This window comes from Phycodurus eques, chromosome 4 (genome assembly GCF_024500275.1).
Source record: "Phycodurus eques isolate BA_2022a chromosome 4, UOR_Pequ_1.1, whole genome shotgun sequence".
NCBI classification, from domain to species: Eukaryota; Metazoa; Chordata; class Actinopteri; order Syngnathiformes; family Syngnathidae; genus Phycodurus; species Phycodurus eques.
The window spans coordinates 27,754,860-27,778,867 of NC_084528.1; the positions used below are offsets into that span (position 1 = coordinate 27,754,860).

Sequence of the window (24,008 nt, forward strand, 5' to 3'; positions counted from 1 at the left end):
ACATGAACTACCAGAACTACCATGGCAGGCAGGGTGGCCCTGGGGGCCCGCCACAGGGACCGGGTTACCCTGGCATAAACCGCTCTGAAGAGATGATCTCATCAGAACAGCGCATGAATCACGACGGCCAGTGGGGCGGTCAGATGGGCCCGCGGCAGCCTCCATATGGTCCAGCAGGGCCGGGTCAACCGATGCCTCGTTCTGTGCAGTCCAACTACCAGCCCCCTCAGGCTGTGCAGAACCACATTCCACAAGTATCCAGCCCAGCCTCCATGCCCCGCCCTTTGGAGAGTAGGACTTCGCCAAGTAAATCCCCGTATATGCACGGAGTGATGAAAATGCAAAAGGCCGGCCCTCCTGTGCCTGCGTCACACATAGTGCCCTCTGCAGCGCAGTCGCCTTTAATAAGACGAGACATGCCTTTCCCCATGGGCTCTGTCGAAGCTTCCCATCCTGTCCTGAAACCACGTCGAAGACTCACCATGAAAGATATCGGTAAGTCTCTGTAGCTTTGCCTCTGTCTGAGAGTGTAGATTGGTGCTTTCTGTTCTTTTTTTTATTTGTGTAGTTGGCACGTGTTCCCTGTGCTTCTGTGGCTTTCTTTCATAAATGCATGTTAAGACAGTGAGATTCACGAATTAAGTGTGAATGATTTTCAGATGTGAATCGTTGATTCATGTGAGCCTGCCTCGTGCCCAAAGTCAAGCTCCCTGCAATCCTGGTAATAAGCGTAATGTCTGAATCTCAGACTTAATTGCTTTTTTTCCCCCTTTTTTTTTCCTCCCCCCTCTCCTTCCCCCTCCTCTTTTTGACATAGGAACTCCAGAAGCCTGGAGAGTCATGATGTCATTAAAGTCCGGTCTATTAGCTGAAAGTACCTGGGCTTTAGATACAATCAACGTTCTCCTCTATGATGATGGAAGTATTTCAACCTTTGATCTGAATATGGTAAGACTGGTCTCCTTTGTCATACTTATTCAATGCATGGTGGTCGTGTTCTAAGATTTTGTCATATTTCTTCTCCATCAGTTGCCTGGGCTACTAGAGTTGGTGGTTGAATATTTCAGACGTTGCCTCATTGAGATCTTTGGCATTCTGCGGGAATATGAGGTGGGGGACCCTGGCCAGAGGACGTTACTTGATCCTGATGCCTTGAAAGAACTCGTGGATGGCGTAGAAGAAGAGGAACCACATACGGATGATGTGGATCTCGAAGATGATGATGTGGATGAGGAGGAACAAGACACAGAACGGCCACCTCATATAAAACAGGAGGACGAGCATAAGGAATGTTCGGATTCACAGGACGGCGATGAGAAAGTCGGAGAGGAGGATGTACAGTGCAAGGGATCCTCATCTGACCAAACTGATGCCTTGCCTTCAGCAGCCCAGGACAGACCCAAGCAGGGAAGCAAGTTTGACAAGTTTCCTCTAAAGGTGGTACGAAAGAGAGACCCATTTGTTGCTGCACATACCAACAATCATGGCAAACTACAAGAGTTTGACAGTGGATTACTTCACTGGAGTGCAGGAGGAGGAGACTCAACAGAGCACATCCAGACACACTTTGAACCTCGTAAAGACTTCTTAGAATGCCGGCAACGAATACCTGTGCCCCACAGTGTGCTGAAAAGGCGAATCAGAGAAGATTTCATCGATTACAGTTTGCCAACAGAAGAGGAGAAAAAGAATGACGGTGATGTTGGGTCCAAGGAGACATCCTCCTCAGGGAAAGCGACCGTCTCAGCGGACAGCCCCGCCCTCGCTAATGAGGAGGAGAACAAATCTGAGTCAAAAACTGCTGAGCAAAGTCACCAGGAAAATTACAGACCCATTCCTTCTGTTGTTAGTGTTTTAACGCATCAGGTCAACACCATCCTGGAGGATGAGCCTCACAGTAAAGATGAGGGGCCACTCGTCTCACTAGCAAACTGGCAGGATTCCTTAGCTCGCCGCTGTGTTTGCATCTCCAATATCATCCGCAGCCTCTCCTTTGTTCCAGGAAACGACCATGAGATGTCCAAACATCCAGGGCTGCTTCTACTACTCGGTCGCCTCATCCTGCTCCACCACCGGCACCCCGAACGCAAACAGGCCCCGCTCACCTACGAGAAAGATGAGGACACAGAAGAGGGTACGGGCCAGAGGGATGAATGGTGGTGGGACTGCTTGGAGCTCCTGAGGGAAAACACGCTGGTCACATTGGCAAACATCTCAGGCCAACTCGACCTATCCGTCTACCCGGAGAGCATCTGCCTGCCTCTGTTGGACGGTCTTCTCCACTGGACAGTCTGCCCTTCTGCGGAAGCCCAGGACCCCTTCCCCACCTTGGGCCCACACAGTGCTTTGTCCCCTCAGAGACTGGTCCTGGAGACGCTGAGCAAGCTAAGCATCCAAGACAACAACGTGGACCTCATCCTGGCCACCCCGCCGTTCGGTCGATTGGAGAAGCTGTACGGGAATCTCGTGCGACTTGTTGGAGAGAGGAGGGTGGCTGTCTGCAGGGAGATGGCTGTGGTTCTACTAGCCAACCTGGCGCAGGGCGATACCATGGCAGCCCGGGCCATCGCCGTTCAGAAGGGCAGTGTGGGCAACTTGCTGGGCTTTCTGGAGGACAGTCTGGCAGCCACCCAGTTCCAGCAGAGCCAGAGTTCTTTTGTACACCTACAGGGGATGCACTTTGAGCCCACCAGCCCGGACATGATGAGGCGAGCTGCCCGGGCACTGCACGCGTTAGCCAAGGTGGATGAGAACCACTCAGAGTTCACATTACATGAGTCCCGGCTCCTTGACCTTTCTGTGTCTCCCCTCATGAACTCGCTGGTCTCTCATGTTATCTGTGATGTACTCTTTTTGATTGGCCAGTCCTGACAGCTGTAGGGAGCTGTGGCTCCTCTTTTATGGGAGAGGGGATGGGGGGGGTTTCTTCCTGCCCCAGCCCCTTCTTTCTTCGGTACCCTGGCTTGTATGTAAACAGGGCAAGGAACGTTTAAAAGTGACTCTTATTTATGAAAATCTTCAGATTCCATTTTCTGAGCCCTCACCAGGGCATCCTTGCTCCTAGACTGTCGTCACAGAGCTGTGCTGGATTACACAACAGAGAGAAGCCACACCAAGTGACTACTTGCAAAATAAATGCCAACTGGAGAGCAGAGCGCCACCACCGTTGGGAAACTGTTCTGCACTTGGGAGGGGGGTGGGGGGTACTTTTTAATAAAGATAAATATTAAATGAATAAACAAATAAATAGCTGAAAAACAAAAACTGTAACCAAAGTTGCTGTCTCGTTTACAGTGAGTTTGGGAGACGCAGTGTGCCCTAAGCTCTCCCCTGGAGGGCACAATGAGTCTGTAACTGGTTGATGTTCAGAGGTGAAGCAGGCTGACGAAGTGGCCTACTGGGTCTAGTTGCTGTAGTTGGATTATCACCAGTAAGCCCAATAGGCAGCCAGACGCTGTCAATAGACACCTTCACCGGGGAGGCCTGTGCAGTGTGCAGTAGATTGTAGGACATTTTCTGTACCGTACTGCTCTTGAGTGACGGCGTTCCGTTTCACACACACAAGTGGACGACACAGCGCGACTCGAGTTTTGAGGTCATTCGAGTTTGGTGTTAAACAGAAAATGGCTTTCTTCCCCAAAGTATCAAGAACACCCTTACCTCCTCTTATCCCTTGATTGTATGAATACCCTTATGAAAATAAATCACCTTTTAGGACTGGTTTTCAACTTCAAAAACAGCTTTGCTGTGGTGTGTGTGTGTGTGTGTGTGTGTGTGTGTGTGTGTGTGTGTGTGTGTATATATATATATATAGATGTATATATATACACATACATATATGTATGTGTGTATATATATGTATGTGTATATATGTATGTGTATATATGTATATACATATGTATATAGATCTATATACATGTGTGTTATATGTGTGTGTGTGTGTATATATATATCTACATAGATATATATATATATATATATATATATATATATATATATATATATACATATATATATATACATATATATATATACATATATATATATATATAGATACACACACACACACACATACATACATACACACATAACGTTGTACATTACACTTTCTGTGTCTGTCTCTGTCTGTGTCACTATTCTCACACGTGTTATTGGTGAGGGATGGAGGCCGACTGCATCCTCCACTTCCTGCCGATTAGACCCACTCCTCTGGTCTCCCCACAGCTCTGTAGTGCAACAGACACAGCTCCGACCTGTTGTTTCCTGGTACAACACAAACTAGATGAAGTACACATTTGACAATTTTTCTTCAGTCATGGATTCTTCATATTTGTATTTCAGACTATGTAGCTAAGAAATGTAAATTCCCCCTTTTCCCTTTTTTTGCTCAATGAATATCATTTATTCAGTATGAAATCTTTATACTATATGTTCCACGTGGTAAGAATAAATGTACATTAAATCTTCCTAAGCTGTTTGATGTTTTATCTTGCCTTCCCATTGAAACTTGTTTGAAACTTCCAGGACAAACCCGTCCGAGCGCACTATATACTCAGCTTCATATGTCGGTGGATAAACAGTATTTGGCAACCGATTCGGTGGCGGTCATGGTCGCCTTGTGTGAGAACGTGAAGTGTGTTGTCAGGGACATGCCCGTGAATATTCACATTCATCCAGGTCGTTTAATTCTCAGGGCTTTGAATCGATCACACCTGGACTGTTCTGTTTGTCCTAGAAGACGTTTTGACTCTCATCTGAGCAGGCTTCATCAGTTCATGCAACAAGGCTTAGTTAGGACGCACTAGCCAGTGTTTGTGTGGAAGACTCAACTATTTGGCCGAGAGGCCATTGTCAGTCCGCCAGAGTCGTTGAGTGGAAACGCCATTATCGATATTCCATTCAGTTGTAATGTGGTAGCGGAGTTACCTAATGGTCAAGGAGGCTGTGCTGTTTGTTGGAGGAAGAATCATTGACTTTCATTGGAATGGATGCACTTTTCACAAATGACCAGCTGGGGTAACCACATGTTTGGAAGGTCTCTCTCATGTGTCTTGTCTTTGGCCTGCGGACTGGTTGGAACGTTATCAGCGCTGTGTTGTAGAGTTCGGCTTCAGGGACATTGTGTAAATGGGACTCAGTTGTTCTCCGGTTGGTTCTTTTGTCATATACAGGAGTACATAATTGTAAAAACTGATTACTAAGAAAATTATGTTTTTGTATCAGAATGCTTTAGTTAAAACTGTACGATCACACTGTCATGATATGGAATTTATTTTATTTTGTAATACAGTATAAGAATAGATCAAATAAAATATTTTTTTAGTATAGTCAGCCAGAAACGCAAGGAATCTCAAGCCATCAATGTCCTTTCACCATCGTTCCTGTCATACTGTGTTGCATGTTTTTGTTTGCACATAAAGCACCAAAACTTCGTTTTTGTTTAATTTCCTCATTTTAAAAAAGACCATTCAAAGCAACATGTTTTTTTCTCGTTTTTGAGATTGTAGGGTGCAAGCTGCAGCTGTCTACTAGGGTGGATTGAATGGGGGGGAACAATGGGGAAATTAACTGTATTTTAAGAGGACTAGCCCGTTAGCAACATATTGAGAAAAAAATAACTATAAACTAGTTCATTTTTGGAATGGTGAGCTTTGTTCGAAATTTTGAATTATGAACTAAACTATTTTATTTTGGGAACGGTGAATTGAACTTTGAGCTGGTTCGCGTAGAAAATGAAACCAACACTGCGAACTATGGGAAGAATATCTCCTAATCCAAAGCACACTGCATGGAGCTATCTATACCTACAAATAGATTTGTTGTGGATTAGTAGTGTAGTACACAGCGTCACCTGCTGGCTTGCACAGAGTTACCCATGCATTTGCGCTTACCTATGTCCTTAACAGAACATGTATAAACATCCGATTAAAGGTTATATACGTTGTTTTTGGTACATATGTTTCCCAAATACCTCGGTATGTGGCGATGAATAAATGAGAAGCATTAACTTTGTGCACTTTGTAGGTTGTCGCTTTATGACGTTAATTACATTGACTTACATTAATGTACAAAGCAGATCTGTCCCCTCCAACATGGCGGGGGCGCTGACGTGTCGGAACAACTGGCCGACCGCTCAAGGCGGCGTTTACGTATACAGAGCTTGTCTATATATATATATAGACATATATATATATAAGATCTCTGAAAGCTTTATTTTGAAAGCCATATTTGCGAAAGCACCAGAAGCGGATTGACTAAAGGTCGTATTAGAACTGATGGCTGGCTGACTGACTCGTTGGCGTAATAGCTGTGTATTTAATCTAAAAAATGCGAAATATCCGGTGTCCATAGTCCCCGACAATGCTCCGTTCCATTAAAATAAGATTTATGTTTTTCTTTCACTGGCTATGATGGATTACAGAGCTGTGCTGCAGTTTGCTACATTCACCAGAGCTGCCTCGTTGTTATTGCAGGTATTGTCTTGTCTTTCGCATAGAGGCTATTTCGAAATGTGTGGATGTTTGTCAACGAGCCACATGCTAATCTATTTTGCTAGCTCGTCCACTAGCTAAATGGAGAGGACTATTTTATACCCATTGACGTACCCTGAGGACACAAGTTACGTCATAAACGAGTCTCCGTCAGGGTGGGCAAATAATAATAAACAACAAAATAAACCGTATAGATGGGCCAGATGAGATTTATGAAAAATATTTTCAAAATTCAAGTTCAAATCATTGATTCCCTAGTGTGCTGCGAAAGATGCGTGCCGTCAGAAAATATCAAATTTTAAGTAATTTTTAAGAAATTGTGTTTTTATTAATTACAAACATCTTTATTCGTCAGTCTACGCCAGGGATGTATAGTGAAAGGCAAACCACTGAAATGATCTTCCATTAGATGGCGGAAGGTTCACTAAACCTGTATCCCCACCTGTTGCCATTCATACTCAACTAAAATGTATTTATGAAGCACTTAAAAAAACCACCACAGCTGGAAACAAAGTGTTGTACACAGATTTAAATAAATACATAAGAAATAAAAACAAATTGAACACAAACCAATTGGAATAACAAAACAAATAATCAAACACAAAAACAGGTGCATAGTCTTACGCTTGAATTGAAAGCCAAAGTGTAAAATTGGGTTTTTAAAAAATGGACAGTGACATTGAGTCAGGGGACTTCTCTACTGTGCAGAGGAAGGTCAATAGCAACAGAAAAGGTTCTCTCCCCTCTGAGCTTCGACTGTGATCTCAGGACCTCTTGGATCAGCTGAGGTGAGGGACTGTACAGGGGTGTGGGGATGGAGTTGCTCGAAGAGGCAAGGCTAGACCATTTAAAGGTTGACAAATGAATAAAAGATGGTTAAAATGTTTTCTAAAATGGACTGACAGCCAGTGGAAGGAGGCCAGGGTTATGTGGAGTCCCTCTTATGTGTTTACAGCAGCATTTGAGACAACTGGAGATGTAGCTAGCTGTACTTGCACCAATTTGCCCATCCAATTTAAAATCAAAGTCCATTTTAAAACCCAAATTCGAAACTGTTGGCTTTGCATACTGTGTCAAAGGGCCCAATTCTACAAGCGCCACAGGGACCAAACACTGTCATCAGTTTTCGTTTCATTCAAATTTAAAAAGTACAAGACCATCCATATATTTTAATGTAAGACATAATAAACAACAAATTAAAAGATACAAAGTACGTCATGACTTCCTGCGAGTACATCAGCTTGGTGTTCACTGAAACGAGCCCAGATTTCACATTAAGTCAGTTAGTGAGTAAATTGAGACTATTTCAGAATTCATACTTTTTTCGACGTGTTCGTTCGGTGGTGTGGTTTTGAGGAAGTATGTTGAAGTGATACATCTCGACTAAGTTGTTAGTGCAGGTTATCTGCACCAGCATGTACGTGCACCATTCTGGTGCATTTTTTTCCCCAAAATGAAATAATCTGAAAGACATTTATTTTTAAGGGTAATATAAAATGAGTTTGAAATCATGTTGAACTGTTTTGGGATCATAGCGTTGGTATAATTATAAAGTATGATATGCTTTTATTGTCAATCCACAATATGTGTGGAACATAAAGGGGGCTGAAATGAATTTCACAAGGCTCACAGTCTCATAAACAATGCAAACCAAAAGAATAATACAATCCTTTACTCTTTTGTTTTATGAAGCAGTTAGAGATGAAAAAGGAGATTCGAAGTCCCCAGCCACCAGTGGATCATAAATGTCACGATCACAGCATGCATGACGTCAGTCCTGTTTGCCACAAGTTTAAAGTAAACTGCGTCCGTGGCTCAGTAACACACATACAGAAAGAATGACTGCATTCTCCAGGCCCAAACGTGTTTCGGGGGAAGCTTTTTTTTTTTTTTTTGCTATTCGCAAGCGATAAGGACCGAGCCCTGTCGGGGGGGGGGGGTTACTGTAAATGTGTATGTTTTGTTTCACTGTGTAGTAAACACTTAATTTCTATAACACTTGAATCTTTTCCAACAGGCTGTCTTGAACGCTGCCATCCCTGACCACGATGCTGACGCGTTCAGGCCCCCACGGACAGAAGAGCCTTTGTACTTGGACTCTGCGGTGGAGTGGTTATTCGGTGGTCTCTGTCACTGGGACGCCGAGCATTTCCTCTTCATCGCTGAGAGAGGATACCTCTACGAGCACAACTTTGCTTTTTTCCCCCTTTTCCCCATCATCCTGCGGGGCCTGGCCGACACGTTGCTGCGGCCCCTGGGCAGCTGGTTGAGCGTGCGAGGCCGTTTGCTGGTGGCGGTCGCTCTCGGGAACAGTACGCTCTTCCTGCTGAGCGTGGTGGCCTTGCACGCGCTCAGTCGGGTGGTTATGCAGGACCGGCGCCTCGCCCTGCTTTCCACCCTGCTCTACTGCATCACGCCTGCCAATGTTTTCATGACCGCGGGCTACTCGGAGAGTCTGTTTGCCGCGCTCACCTTCGGGGGTCTGTTCCTCCTGGAAAAAGGGTTCACCTTTAGAGCCTGCCTGGCTTTCAGTATAGCCTCGGCGGCGCGATCCAACGGCCTGTTGAATATAGGATTTCTTCTGTATCTTCCATCGGTATATGCCATCTCCCAGATCCGTTTCTGTCGATCGATTGCAAAAGGCCACAGCAAGATCTTCCGCTACATTTGGATCATCATCCGCCTCCTGCTCACCTCTGTGCTCGGAACAGCAGTCATTGCCCTTCCCTTCTGCGCTTTTCAGTACTACGGCTATAGAACGTTTTGTACACCATCAGCCTCCTTGGATCGCATCCCCCCGGTTCTCTTCTCCCTGGCTGAACAGAAGGGCTACCGTATTGCGGATGAAAATAGTCCTCCCCCTCTGTGGTGCATGAGACCTCTCCCCGTAATTTATTCTCATATTCAGGACGTGTACTGGAACGTGGGCTTCCTTCGTTTCTTTGAACTGAGACAAATACCGAACTTCCTTCTTGCTCTCCCCATGGCAACTTTGGGTGTAATGGCAGTTTATGCTTATTTCCAAGCGAACCCAGAGCTGTGTTTCAGACTTGGACTTTGGGAGGCAGATTTAAAGAAACGCCTCGACAAACCAATACCGGGATTTTTAAACCCTAAAGTATTTGTATATGTTGTGCATTCTACTGCGCTCCTGGTGTTTGGGACCTTGTGCATGCATGTGCAGGTAAGAATAGAAAGTAAAGTGAACCCCTGTTTATCACGGGCGATACATTCCAGAGCTAAAAATCTACAATCTATAATTAAAAAAAAAAAAAGCTTTACCCTTCCTGTATATTATTGAAACATACTTTTTACACACATTGTAAACATAATTGAACACAAGAAACATTGCAGGCATAAAAAGTATAGAAAATACTGTATGCAGTGTCGCGTCTGTGTACATGCATGTGCCTTTAAAAGGCGGGGCCTGGTGGGGTGCCATGTAAGTTTACTGTAAAACTGGCTGTTAAAACAAAAGAGAACTATATTTAAACACAACAATTTTCAACCATACCATATAATTTCATCTGATGAAAGTCTGCTTGCTTAATCCAAACATATAATGTGAAATGCCATGGATGAGCTAACAAGAATGAGCATAGTCACTGTTTGTTACAGAATCGTAAACCTTCAAACAACTGCTACTCTAATACACACAGAGCGGCAAGAGCTTTTGTCACAGGCTTTTAGGTGTATTGTTGGAATGGATATTTGGGGATCTTCTTCACTGTCACTTTCATTGCAACATGTCGTGAACAATTCCTGTCATGCTGCTTGTGCGATGTTTCCAGGTCCTGACCAGATTCATGGCCTCGTCGTCTCCTGTTCCCTTCTGGATCAGCGCCCATCTGCTCCTGCTCAACGAGCCGCTTCTTCACCGAAGGAAAACGTCAACACCCAACATTCAGCTCGAGACTCCCGCCAAAAATGGATGCAAGCACCCGCCTCAAAATCCCATCGTTGCATTAATACCATACATTAAGATGTGCTCTCCCACCACACAAAGCATCCTGGGATACTTCCTTTCGTACTGGGTGCTGGGCCTGGCGATGCATTGTAACTCTCTACCGTGGACTTGACCGAGTCTGTGGCTGAAGAATGCCACATTGGGCGGCGAGACGACTACTTTTTAAAATAATCCACTGTTAACGAAGTTCACCCGAGAACATTACAAGAGATTTTGTTCTGAAGAAACAAAAGCCAAACAAAGCATGACAAATGTTGTGCCTCATTTTGGTTCGAGAAAGAACTTTCAGGAGACGTGTTTACGTAACTGTAGAGACGTGCATTTGACGACATTTTCCTTGATCGACAGTGGAGAAAATTAACGATCAATTTATTGATTGCTGTTTTTAAAATATTTTTTAGTGGAATGGGAGAATCTGTGAATGTTCTGAACTCCCGTTTCCATACGGGAGGAGTAGCTATAATGTGTATGTAGCTCATCGTCTCATAACATACTGTTGTAGGAAACTAGTTTGCTGGTTGTAGCCCATTATCCATTAAATGTTGCCTCTATTAATTCTAGACTTGCTACGTTGCACACAATCTACCAATTTCAATCCTCCATTAATTGATTGTCATGTTTGTTGATCTTAGTTTTGCGTCTTTATGGTTACAGTAGTTAATGCAAACGTGAGTAGCGTGCACATGAAACTTGAACGTTTACTTTATTCTTGTGTTTGTGGTATTCTGGAAAAAAATGCATTTTGTCATTGATGCCCCTGATAAAATGTATTCCATATTTGTGTTAAACTTGACTGTATGTACATATTTAGAATATTCATCTTTATTTTTGAATGTGAATGGAAAATATGGCATTAAATTGCATGCATTCTCCAAAATAAGAATTGCATTTTATGTGAACTCATCCATCCTTCTACTATTTCTTCCATAACACTGAACCTGCAATGCCTGTTTGTGGAATGTGGGAGGAAGCTGGAGAGCAATGCAAACTCCGCAAAGGGGTACAAGACTCGAACCCAGAACCTCTTGGCTGTGAGGCAGATGTGCTCGTAACTATCTACAGTGCTGCCTGAATCTGAATTCATTATGAACAAAATTACTGGAGTGTTTTAAGATTAACGAATACATGAACAATTGACCATTTGACTATTTTTCTATGACCTAGAAGTGTTATTCATACAAATAATTACTGTAATTATATATATATATATATATATATATATATATAGATTCATCTGTCTGCTCCGTTTCAGCGCCAGATGAATTTACAAGTATGCGGTGACGTCGTTACCTCGTGACGTCGTTTCGTGATCTACGGAAAGCGAGAAGGAACTATTTTTGCCCTGCCGCATCAAACTGGACGCGAATCTCGTCTCTGCTACCTTTCGGTTTATATTCTCTGTAATTGTACGAAATTTTTACGACCATTGGCGCGCATTTGTTGTTTAACTTACGAAGATGGTAACGGGCCTCGGGCTGACTGGATTTTATATCGTAAAAGTCAATTGAGAAGAAGAATGTCTGTGCAGGTTTGCTAGCCACTGTTAGCATTGATGATGAGAACCATCGGGGGACGCTAACCCCAACAAGCAGCCGTCACTTTTTGCCATGACTCAACCCTGAGCTCGTTTTTCTTCTGGAAGCCCCACTGAGAACACATCGTCGGTCGTGCCTTTTTATCTCCCCAGCGAACTCCAGGATGAGAAACTGTGAGTACCGGCAGATCGACCCGCTGGCGCTGTCGGCTGCACCCACTTATTCGGCTCCGCAGACCACCGACAAGAAAGCGGAGCGGCTGCGGCGGAAATGGGAAGTGTTCCCGGGGAAGAACCGATTTTTCTGCGACGGTCGTGTCATCGTGGCCAGACAGAGCGGCGTCCTCCCGCTGACACTGGGGCTTATTGTTGTCACCTGTGGCCTTTTTTTTGCATTCGAGTAAGAGCTCGAGCCTTGTTTCTTTCTCGGTAAACGTATCACTGCAACAATGTTTGATTTATTTCTTTATTATCCAGTTGCCCATTCCTGGTGGAACATCTGACAGTCTTCATCCCAGTGATCGGCGGGGTGCTGTTTGTGTTTGTGGTCCTCTCCTTGCTGAGAACCAGTTTTACAGACCCAGGCATCCTACCCAGGGCCACCTCAGACGAAGCTGCAGACATAGAGAAGCAGATAGGTGAGATGCACAGACAGATGGGGGAGGGGGGGACGGGGGCTCTACCATATGGGGACATCTGTGAGGGACTACACTCCCAAACCTAAACAGCTTACGCTAGCGTCACTATTTGAAAAGCACAGCAGCAGCTGCACATTTTGCTCATGTTGTCTTTTAAGATACCTCAGGAGCCTCCTCGTATCGCCCCCCTCCACGGACCAAGGAGATCCTCATCAACCAGCAGGTGGTCAAGCTCAAGTACTGCTTTACGTGTAAAATGTTTCGCCCTCCGCGGACGTCACACTGCAGCCTTTGTGACAACTGTGTGGGTAAGGATGTGGTCGGGACATTTTGCAATGCGTTCCATTCCAACTTCACGCGACGTTCGGGTGCATGACTACTCCGTAGTTTCTTTGTGCCGTTTGAAAATGCTCGTAATAAAGTGAAAATGTTTCAATGTCCGCTGTGTGTGTGTTTTGTTTGCAGAGAGGTTTGATCATCACTGCCCGTGGGTGGGCAACTGTGTGGGCAGGCGGAATTACCGCTTTTTCTACAGTTTCATCATCTCCCTGTCTTTTCTGACATCTTTCATATTTGGCTGCGTCATAGCACACATTAGCTTGCGTAAGTTCATCACGCTCCATCTCCACTGAGATGACTGTAATATCATCCCAGCACAACACTATGCTGTCTTTTTGTGTGCAGGTTCTCAATCGGGTAAAAGCCTCATCCAAGCCATCCAGGAGAGCCCTGCCAGATATCCTTTTTATGTGCCAACTTTTCTTTTTTTGGGCTAATCCAACTATTTTGGAAATGCGTGCGATCTCGGTGGAGTTGGAGCAAGACATAACACAGGCTGTTAAGCCGTTCTCCAGTCTAAGCCAGTGCTTAATAGGATCAGTGTTAGCACACGTCGACGCGGATGGCTTTCAAACAGGAGGATCGCTGCCTCATGTCACTGTGTTGATGTCATCAAATACTGTACGCCTGTTATTTTTTAGATTTGGATTTTTGTGTACGCGGTTAGCAGAGTCAAATTAGTAGTTTTGGTAGAGACCAATAGTTTGTGCTTTTTGCATATAGCTTATTTTATTCCTATGACACTTATGCTACAAATCTTCCATAATGCAATGGAACAACAGCACAATGAAGATAGCACGAGATAATGGCAGACAGAAATAAGTAAATATTGTGTTGCTGCAATTTTTTGTAACACTCAAAAATAGGAACACCCGCATCCTCCAATATGATGCAACACAAATGCTGGATCATAAGCTTTTTCTTTACATCTGTAATAATTTTCAGACATATGAGCATTTCTTTGACTTTGCTTTTCTACTGTGGTGGAGCTGGTCATTTGTTTCTTCTCCATCTGGTCTATTCTGGGCCTCTCAGGCTTCCATACCTACCTAGTAGCCTCCAACCTTACTACCAATGAGGATGTAAGTAAACTTAACACCATATTACAAGAGAATTCAGTTCTTATTTTCTCTTTTCACACAGTCCAATAACTTCTGTCTGTGTTCACTTGATAGATTAAGGGGTCCTGGTCAAGTAAAAGGGGTGCAGAGGACTCTGCGAACCCGTACACTTACAACAGCATCCTAGCTAACTGCTGTGTGACGTTATGTGGGCCCATGCCCCCAAGGTGTGTCCAAGAACCCGCTCACAAATAGGGATATGCATTTTTCTATATTTCCTTGATCAACTATGGGAACATTAACATCATTTTCTGGGAGAATTATTATTATTATAATTTTTTTAATTCTAGAATTTCTATATGTCTGATGCATAACTAGAATTGACACTAAGCTTCTTTTTTTAATCAAATCACCTTGCAGCCAATCAATTGAATGTAAACAATAAACAGTATGTTTCACTCGAATAAACTAATAATTATGTTCACTCCTACTCGCAACCTTTGGCCACACAGGTGCGTTTTTTAGTTCCGAGACTTGTTGAACTTGTTGATAGCACAAAACCCAGACGACTGTCTTTTGTGTTCCTCAGCCTGATTGACAGGAGAGGCTTCCTGCCACCTGAGGAGTCCGTCCCCGCTGCTTCTGCCTCAGAGATCGAGCTGCCTTCCTTCGCAGCCAAGAATGACACGAACGTGGTAGGGTGAACCAGACAGTGCCCCCGAATCCCCTGAGGTTTATTTATTTATTTTTTAAGAATGTCCCCTGCATATGCCTTTCCGTGCTCCACTCATTCAAGTCCATCATTAGTAGTTGCAGACAGATGGAACTTGAAATATGTAAATGTGAAAGCTGAATGAATAATGCCGGTTCTAACCAAAGTTAAGGCGTAGGCTTGGTATCTGGGAGAATAATTTAAAGCCGGTGAATAATAAAAAAAAAAAAATCATATTTGAAGAACACAGTAACGTCTGTGACAACTGGTAGACGCTTTGTACTACACAGACTTTCTGCTGAAGCGGTTTCCAGAACTTGCATGTAAAAAGAAAGCAGAAACACATTCACCAGCCAAAACCTTGTCTAAATGTGTTCAAGTTGCGAGTTGAGCTTGTTGGACTGCCTCACACTCAAAGTATGTATTTTATAATGCAAAACATTCATTTCAGTTTTGGATACTTGATTGAAGTTGTGCTTGTTTGACTTTTTAGGGAATTTACATGTTGATGGGTCTCCTCTTCCCCAATGCGTTGCATGCAATGTACTGAATATATTAGCACTTTTTTATTATTATTTTTTTTGCTCATTTGTCATTCACCGTTGTGCATTATTCACTTAAACGCAGTGAACATTTCAGCATAACATTTTTAAAAAGGCTTTTTTTAAAAAAAGAAAAAAAAAGTTTTTCTTAAACATTTTTGTATTTTGGCAATTTGGACTGATTTAAATGTATCATTGCACCTTTAAATTCTTTATATGCCTGTCACACTACATGTACAAAAGTACACACATATTAATGAATGAATTAACCACTCAAAAAGGATTTGGGTTGTCATAATAACAAGACATTACAAAACAAGGTACATGAAGGTGAACCGTCCAATCTGTCATATGCACCTTTTAATGCTCACTGTTGTGCTGTATCCATTCCACCCACCAGGAGGAGACCTGTCAGGATTTTTCTTTGTCCTGCACAGCCTGAAAAACAGTGCAGCATATATCAGGTGGATGGTAAGCAGAGAGGGTCATTCACATCACCACCCGCTGTCTTTCTTCCTTCCATGACGTGCTGCCGAATTTGTTTCTGTGCAAATCAAGTTTGGTCCGATTTTGTGATTGCTTTGTCTTGACGTTTGGATGTCTTCACTAACACGTTAGGTGTGCATGCTTCACTGCCGTTTGTTCTCCTTCAAATTCGTGTCCACTCAACCGAGTTGGAGCTGGATGGCGGGCACATTTGATGCGTTGGCGCTACCGTGTCCTGTCCTCTCTGGATTTGGATAAAACGGTGTCTTGTTCACATACGTCTATGTCACATCTTACTGTGCACGCATGGTGACGTAAGGAAACGCCTTACGTCAGGAAGAGGTGCAGCTTCACATCCATCATCATCTTGTTCCACATGGTTGCCTTCTGTGCGCACTGTCTGCATTTAACGTTCCTTCATGCGTCTCAACAGACTTTTTATATCAAGCTGTCGTCAGTGTGATTACTGCCCACATAATGCTGGATCCCATCCAAGCTAACCCAAGTAACTTTATGTGAACAATACTCCTTTGTCTGCTCTTGACTTTCGTTTTCTCTCCTTCTTCGCATAGTGCACACAGAGCACCAAAGACGTGCTCGAGAGGATGCTCTACTCCTCCGCCTTTCACGGTCTCTGCCTTCCTGGCACCCCAAAGACGACCCTTGTGGGCGTGGAGGTCACCAGTGTCCCGGGCCGCGCACCGGAGACGTCACCCACAGCGAGGTGCTCGCACCAGCCCGCCGCCACGCCGTGCTCGCACCAGCCCGCCGCCACGCCGTGCTCGCCCTTCTCCAAGAGCAGCACGAGCGACTCGATGCGCTCCATCAACCCGGCGTTCCGTTTGGCGTCTCCTTCGCCCTCGCTCGGTCGAGCCACACTGGTTCTCGGCGAGGCGCCCGACGTCTGCTTTATCCCATTACCTTGACGGTATCCAACTTGGAAGTCTCGTGGGAGCTTTTTTTCCACAAGTGCTTCTGCTGTGTGGTCCTGTTTGGTACTTCAGTATTGACTTCAAACTTGACAAAAGCACAAGTGGACATTTAACACTTTTAAGATATTCCAGCACATGCCACCCCACCTTTTACAGTACAGAACCTCCAGCCATAGAGCTTTAATTTCCTGTTCACATCTTATGCAAAGCACTCCTAAAACCTTTGAACAAATGTGAGTTTCTGGAAACCAATTCTTACTGGACTCGACTGTGATTCAGTTAAGGAATAAACCTTGAGAGAAGTCCTATAAATCTGACTTTGACAGGCTTTTGATCAGGGGTTCCCGACCGATTTCAACCTGATCACCTGCAATGGTGTGACCTAAAATTCGGGAGGTGCAAAACAAAAACCTTTTGGAGCTAATGCAAAAACCCAAAACATGTGGTCATAATTAAAAAAAAAAAAAAAAAACAATAATTACGCTCGGTTTCTCCACATTCCAAAAACAGGTTGATTGAAGACTCTTAAGTTGACCATAGGTGTAAATGTGAGTGTGTCAATGGTTGTTTGTCTATATGTCCCCAGTCTAGGCTGTACCAGCTCAACTGTGACCCCGAGGATAAGCAGTCAAGGAAATGGATGCAATTTAAGAGTTGCAATAGGCCGAAGACAGAATAACACAACACCGTGCGTAGGTTTGTTTTCATATTTCCGTGATTTCCAAAGGCCCAGCCGCGGCCACTTACCAGTTTGCTACCTGATATTTGGGAACCCTTGCTTTAAGCGGACAGCTAAAATTTCTGAATTAGAGGGCAAGATTTTTAACTTGTATATATATATTGCGGTTTTGTCATCTGTTCTACATGTTTTGTGCATTATGGCACCTGACAGACAAATTACATTTGCAGTATTTGGCATGATGGCTAAAGTGAAAGGATGTTTCCCCCCCCATGGGTTTTAAGGTGTGCTGCAAACATTTGTTAAATCTGAAAGCTTTCCATCACTGCAGTCATTGACTCGAACATATCAGTCTCTCCCCCCCCAACTACTTATTTGCATTGAATTTGTATTAAATATAAATAAAACAAACCATACATCTGCAGGGCCTTAACAGAGAAATGTTTAAAAACAAGCCTCAGTTTTCTGTTGCAAGTTGACAGCATATAAAAACTGAGTTATGTTGTCTTTGGAATGCGGACGAGGTGCATTACTCATTATTTATAATGTCTTTGTACTTTGTACTTGTGTGGTTAGCACATCTGCATCACAGTTCTGAGGTTTGGGATTTGAATCTTGACTCGGCCCCTTCTGTGTGGAGTTTGCATGTTCTCCTTGGGCTTGCGTGGCTTTGCTGCAGGTACTGTACTCCTGCTACTTCCCACATTCCATAAAAAAAAAAACGTGCAGATTAGGTTAATTGAAGATTAAATTGTCAATAGATGTGATTGGTTGTTTGTCTATATGTGTCCTGCGATTGGCTAGTGACAAGCCCCGCCTCTCGCCCAAAGCCAGCTGGGATAGGTTCCAGCTCTTGCGACCCTAAATGGATGGCTGGATCGACTTGTTGCTGTAGTTTGAAACGTGACCTGTCACATGTGATGATGAACTTTAGTTTTCGCCACTAGGGGCCAGGATTGTGCCGTCTGCTTATACAGCACTTCTTAGTCACACGAGTAGGCCAAAAGGCCTTCATGTATATGTGCATTAAAGCTGCACATAGATTTGGCGTCAAGTCTGACTGAAGCTGTTAATAAAACAATCACTTTGACCTGTGTTGTTCCTCTCCTATCCCCAGAATGATTTTCCCAACTGCGGTGACAGTAAATCAGCGATAGTTGGCCTCATGGAAACAGTGAGGAGGCGCATGTTGAGCACACGTGTTCAAGGGTGCGTTTGAAGTTTGATTTCACAATGTGGACAACAGGCGCCCTCAAAAGTAAACTGCAAGACAGGTGAGGAGTGTGTGTGTGTGTGTGCGCGTGTTGCTGAGGCACGGTGTATGCATCGTACAACATCTCATGGTCATCCCCCAGCACGAGAACAGATCCGATCATTGTGGATGAGATTTTCTTTTCTTTGGGAGGTGCCATGCAAAGCTGAACACCACGTTTCAATGGCACAACTGGTTTTGCTTGGCACCGCTCATGTCCCAATCTTTATTCGTTGCCCACTTACGCCTGCCTGTAATTAGCCAGCTTGAGAAGCAGAGAAAAATCTGTCGGGAGGCTGACGGTCTGAGGTCAAGGTTTGACTGCACTCAACTGTCAGGGCACATTTCAATAGTTTTGTTTTCTAATGTCAATAGTTTGTCAGCTGTTGTAAGTGTTTGATGAGGTTGTGGCAAGTGAGGGGCACTGCCATGAACTGATAAAAGTCAAGAACCTTCCCCAAAACAAGTACTTTAAGTAGCTGCGCATTAGCCATTCAACAAATAAGAAATTCTAAGTGGACTCTGTAATTGTGGCCTTAACCGAATAAACCGCTCCATAAGTAAAGCGTTAAATTGTTTAGACTCAACGTCAAAAGAATTTACATGTTACAACATTCAAAGCACATTTTATATCAGCCTCTTACTGGACTGTGAGGACAAGGACCTGAAATTTGGTAACCTTTATGGATTTATTTAAAAGCTCACTGTTATACGACCACTGCACTTCAAAAGACTCCATGGTAAAGTCTTGCCCGTTTGGCAAGCGGTTTATCACAGCCAAACGTAAAACAGATGGAGAGACTTTGGCTTGGTCCCTTGCTGAGGGAAAATACCAAAACTTCACAGACTCAGCAGCTGCGTTGTATTTTGAAGCAGCGGCCTCGGTTGCCAAGAGGAATACAAATAGCTTGCGAGGAGATTGACAATGGCTCGATTTAACATGGCAGCACGGGCACAAGGTGGCCTTTTGGCGCAATGGGCGTGCCCGTCATCGGCCGTTTTGGTGTGGCCGCAGGTGATTATTCGCTTGCCGAAGTGGGTCGTGCTCTTCAACCTCGAACTGGCGTAGTAGAGGCAGGAAAGGCCACCCAGTCAGCCAGACCAGTGGCCAGCTTTTAGAATAAGAGGGTGCGCTAAAAGTTAAAATTGGATGACTTTTTATAAAAGAAGAGCTTAGATCAGGCAGACGCTTTGGATTGGTGGTTGGATAAGTGCTGAGCTTTGCTGGTTCAGTTCCACAATTCTTAAGAGACATGCGGGATGATTTCAGTCTCTCACACTTTTTGTCTGACTGAACTCAAAATGTTGGTTATAGCTGTGCACTGTAATTTAAATCCAATACAAGATCTGCCTTTTCAAGCCAAAATATACATTTGAAATCTGATTGGTCAAAGAAACAGTCCCATTGCTAATCCTGTATAAATTGCTTTAGCTAGCAGTACTGATTCTGAAGGCCCTTGGCAAATTCGTCTGACATGGCAACACTGAGGCTGAAATCTGATTGGACAAAAAAAAAATCACATCTTCATGTACTGGAAGCAATGCAGCCAAGAGAATTCACTCCGAAATGAAAATAATGGACTTCTGGGAATACAATGAATATAATTTCATGAACCAAATATTTAAATTTAAACTGTAAATGTAGGTTAATGTGTCTGATACTGTTAAGGCCAGCTGAGCAAGGCTTTGCCAGCAAAGCCTTGCTCAGCGCTTACAGCTGGTTTTGATTGCCGCTGTTAGGTTCTTAAGTTTTGCACCATTTTTTGATGACCTTTTTTTCAGCGACAGCATGGTGACTGTAAACTACTGTGGGACACAATTTGTCGTGACCCTATCCATACAAGGAATGGAGAAATGGATCATAAAAGTGGGGGAAAAAAGATAGCATTGTTAATAGTAAGGCTAATTTGTATGTTGCATTTAAACTGACAATGGTGTGTCCCACAGCTGTGGGGAAACAAAGTTATGTCCAAAACAGCAAGGGTCCTTAAAGATTTAACGTAGTTCACTACCCCTTGTACATTCTCCTTCTTTTTAAAATGTTCATCTTATTATATTCTCCTATTTCATTATTACTCATAGAAAATGAAAATGCAAAACACATTTGTGGAGTCAATCCTTTTTGAGATGCTCACTGAGCACTCACGAGATATGCCGAAGTGTTGCGTGACAATCGCGCGCAAAGTTCGAGTTTCAAGCTTTTGTGGGGCCTTGTTGCACACGTTCCTCGAAAGTTTTGGTGAAATTCCATTTTGTGAAGTTTCAATGTACAACTTAAATGAAGGGAACTCTGACAGTGTTAATCAAAATGGAAAATTATCATTTTAGCAAAGGCAGATTTTTTTTTTGGGGGGGGGAATTCAGCTTTTTGTCACAATTGTCAGGTTTGGTTGTGGTGGAGGACAGATAAGAGGTGGACCCAAACGCACAGAAGCAGGGAGGCAAGACAGGGGAGCAGGAGTAACCTAAAAAAAAAAAGTTATTTATTTGCAAAAGGGGGTAAACAAGGCACGTGACAAACTCAAAAATACCACACACAACGGAAAACATGACATGACTCGGGGCATGTGACACTGTGACATCAACAATGAACTGACATGGACTGAAATAAACAAGGGGAACTTAATCATGTACGAGCAAACTGACAAGACAACGAGGCACACCTGGATGAGACACGAGTGGCTGAAGGAAGCTGATTGGTAGACACAAGGAACAGGACTGACAAGAATTGGTCCGGAAAAAATCCTCATGTTTAGACGTGACAAGAAAAAGGGACATTGGGAAAACGTGACATAAGATCGAACAAACACCTAAATCTAATCAAAACAAAGTCAAAAAGAGATCATGACACATTTTTATTGGAGCTAAATAATTTGTGTTGATGTATGAGCACCATAGTAAAAAAGCGGGGCACAACCATCACTCTCTCTTTTTTTTTTTCTTCAAACAGTTCGTTTATTGACTTCATGTAGGAAATGATGACTCAAAGATTGTTACAGTAGTCAAGATACAGTAAGCAGCCCTCTCGACGTCCTACTAGCAGACTAGTAAAAATAAGAAAATACATAAATAAAATAATTAAATACCTATTTAACAATCAGACAAAACAACACTTTAAGATACATACACCAAGATAGATACTAATGTGACCTAATCCAACAGTTTGGGCCGTTAACCCTAACACAAAAAGAGATTGCAGATTTTATCAAATGATGTGGCATTAGCAGCCATGGTCAGACTATCTTTTTCCATTTCAAACAAAACGAAGCACCTCCTTTTTTGTGGAGGGCGGTGGGATAGCTCCACCGACAGTCCTCAGTCTCCTTGGCCAAACCAGATTTCTGTTGTAGTACCACAGCTGACCTGTGAGAGGCAGCATGGTGCCACAGGCCATCCAGACTAGCATGTAATATAAATAAATATATAGAGAAAAAAGATAGAAGAAGCTCGGTTAGGTGTTAACATGTCTGCTAAGTGCATTGTGCTTGCAAACACTTTTCCTTGTCACTTCCTTGTGTTAAACGATTTGTGTTTACAAACGCAATCAGCTGCTCCTCAATTTGTAGTCCGGCAACAGTTGGAGCTTCAGGTAGCTTCCTTGGATCTGTTTTCACGTCACAACTCGGTGTTGCCCTCACACAAAAGAATCATATTGAAAATGTTTAACATTTATGATTGTCGGCAATGTGGAAAAACCTCATGGTTAACGCATCCGACACCAGAGGACAATCGCTCGGGATAATATTTCAGAGACCTCCAACAAGCCTTGGTTAACTTTGATCTGAAAAGAGGAAAAATGGTCAAATTAGGCTCAATTAACGATTGGTGTGTAAAGCACCCCCCCAACCCCCCACCCTGTAACCCAATACAGCTCACCATCCCTAAAAAAACAAGTTGCAATGCTCACTCCCCTTCAGAGAGCCACATTTGCCCTAGTGTCGCGTGTGCAGTTGCCAAAAAAAAATGACTCACACCCAAAGTTAGTTTTCGTCACTTCATGCTGTTTTAACATCGAAAGTGTCAAGTGTCACTGTACTGTGCAGTGAGGCAGCAGGTAGTTCAGCCTGACTGGAAGGAATGGTGTGTGCCCCTGTAACTGAAACGAGAAGCTACGGAATCCAGTAGCTAACTTTCTCTTGGCGGATGACGTTTCTCAAAGCTGAATTGCAGAACAACCAAATAACATACTGCTCTTCTGCAACAACAAATTGTCTCCATCCAATGTTTTATTTAAAAACAAATTTCGGCCTCCATTATGTTTGGCTAAAGTTAAAATAGATGCAATATGTTTAGAAATTTGTCCCGCTGAGCCCAAGTGTGCTTTGCTAATTTGCTTTCGTATGCATATGGGTTTTTGTCACGTGTGTAGTGACATCAAGGGAATGCAAAATAAAATCCAAAGAAATCAGCCAAGATATCAGGAAAATAATTGTGGACTTGCACAAGTCTGTTTCATCCTTGGGTGCAATGTCCAGATGCCTGAGGGTGCCACATTCATCTGTTCGAACAATTATACGCAAGTATGAACACCGTGGGAATGTCCAGCCATCATAACGCTCAGGAAGAAGACGGGTTCTGTGTCCCAGGGATGACCGTGCTTTGGTCCAAAATGTCCATATCAATTTAAGATAGAAAAGCAACAGACCTTGTGAAGATGCTGGCTGGAGCTGTTAAGTGTGTGTCATTATCCACAGTGAAACGAGGACATTGCTGACATGGGCTGAAAGGCCACTCGGCAAGGAAAAAGCCCTTATTACACCAAAAGTAACCGAAAAAAGACAGATCACACAAGGGCAAAGGCTTGAATTTTTTGGAGATGCGTCATGTGGTCTGACGAAACTAAAATTGAACTGTTTGTCCATAATGAGCATCGTTGCATTTGGAGGAAAAAAGAGGGAAGCTTGCAAGCTTTCTGCAACTGAGTGAGCAAAGTACTATTATTTTACCACAATCTGCATTTCTGCCACACCCCATTTATTAGCAGTTGCATCATATTTGAACCTCTAATAAGCTCTTACAATGTATCCTTAATAAAAGCCTCTAAAAGTGTAAAATATTGTTAGTCCCTTTTTAGTGTGGCTTTCATTTTGTGGCGCACACCTTCACATTTCTCCTGGTGTTGAACGACACTTACAGTGTTGCTCTGGCGCTGCCGTGGTGCATAAATTGTAAACGCCTGGTTTGATAAGGATTGTGGTTATGCAATGGGCATTAAAGACGCTCAGATGTCTCACACCTGCACTGCATTTGACAAAGGGAAATGTACAGTAAAAATCTGTGTGCGTGTGTGTGTGTTTATTTTTTTTCCTGACTCTAAAACATGACGTCGGATGTCTGAGCTCCAGCTGCTATTCAAAGCCTTGCCGCTTGTAACG

General features: G+C 43.5%; 3 protein-coding genes across 9 annotated transcripts in view; all 3 read left to right on the forward strand.

The window, feature by feature from the left end:
- arid1aa (AT-rich interaction domain 1Aa) overlaps positions 1-3,934 on the forward strand; it is a 20,897-nt gene extending 16,963 nt beyond the window's left edge. For all 4 annotated transcript variants that reach the window (XM_061674985.1, XM_061674988.1, XM_061674987.1 and 1 more), the window contains exons 18-20: positions 1-495; positions 818-948; positions 1,030-3,934. The exon at positions 1-495 is cut by the window's left edge and continues 352 nt beyond it. In XM_061674985.1, coding sequence (XP_061530969.1) covers positions 1-495; positions 818-948; positions 1,030-2,871 — 2,468 coding nt within the window. In that variant the 3' untranslated portion in view covers positions 2,872-3,934. The remainder of the gene's footprint in view (positions 496-817; positions 949-1,029) is intronic.
- Positions 3,935-6,100: 2,166 nt separating this feature from the next.
- Positions 6,101-11,325, forward strand: pigv (phosphatidylinositol glycan anchor biosynthesis, class V). The gene is made up of 3 exons (XM_061674992.1): positions 6,101-6,473; positions 8,509-9,675; positions 10,283-11,325. The coding sequence occupies exons 1-3, from the start codon at positions 6,408-6,410 to the stop codon at positions 10,568-10,570; spliced, it is 1,521 nt and encodes a 506-aa protein (XP_061530976.1). The 5' UTR covers positions 6,101-6,407; the 3' UTR covers positions 10,571-11,325.
- A 467-nt stretch (positions 11,326-11,792) lies between these two features.
- Positions 11,793-18,471, forward strand: zdhhc18a (zinc finger DHHC-type palmitoyltransferase 18a). 4 transcript variants are annotated; one of them, XM_061674995.1, is made up of 10 exons: positions 11,793-12,392; positions 12,470-12,630; positions 12,789-12,998; positions 13,096-13,233; positions 13,315-13,366; positions 13,949-14,051; positions 14,145-14,257; positions 14,620-14,725; positions 15,685-15,755; positions 16,343-16,426. In XM_061674995.1, the coding sequence occupies exons 1-9, from the start codon at positions 12,157-12,159 to the stop codon at positions 15,724-15,726; spliced, it is 1,161 nt and encodes a 386-aa protein (XP_061530979.1). In that variant the 5' UTR covers positions 11,793-12,156; the 3' UTR covers positions 15,727-15,755; positions 16,343-16,426. The 4 variants fall into 4 exon arrangements, with proteins under 4 accessions (XP_061530979.1, XP_061530977.1, XP_061530978.1 ...); XM_061674993.1 differs by lacking the exon at positions 15,685-15,755 and having other exon boundaries at positions 16,343-18,471; XM_061674994.1 differs by lacking the exon at positions 15,685-15,755 and having other exon boundaries at positions 12,789-12,938; positions 16,343-18,471.
- The last annotated feature ends 5,537 nt before the right edge of the window (positions 18,472-24,008 follow it).

Excerpts from the sequence above, each read along its gene's own strand:
- pigv (XM_061674992.1), top strand. The coding sequence starts at position 6,408 with ATGATGGATTACAGAGCTGTGCTGCAGTTTGCTACATTCACCAGAGCT. Across the intron at positions 6,474-8,508 it reads CTGCCTCGTTGTTATTGCAG|GCTGTCTTGAACGCTGCCAT; the intron begins GTATTGTCTTGT and ends CTTTTCCAACAG. Across the intron at positions 9,676-10,282 it reads CCTTGTGCATGCATGTGCAG|GTCCTGACCAGATTCATGGC; the intron begins GTAAGAATAGAA and ends CGATGTTTCCAG.
- zdhhc18a (XM_061674993.1), top strand. The coding sequence starts at position 12,157 with ATGAGAAACTGTGAGTACCGGCAGATCGACCCGCTGGCGCTGTCGGCT. Across the intron at positions 14,052-14,144 it reads ACCTTACTACCAATGAGGAT|ATTAAGGGGTCCTGGTCAAG; the intron begins GTAAGTAAACTT and ends TTCACTTGATAG. Across the intron at positions 14,726-16,342 it reads CCAAGAATGACACGAACGTG|TGCACACAGAGCACCAAAGA; the intron begins GTAGGGTGAACC and ends TTCTTCGCATAG.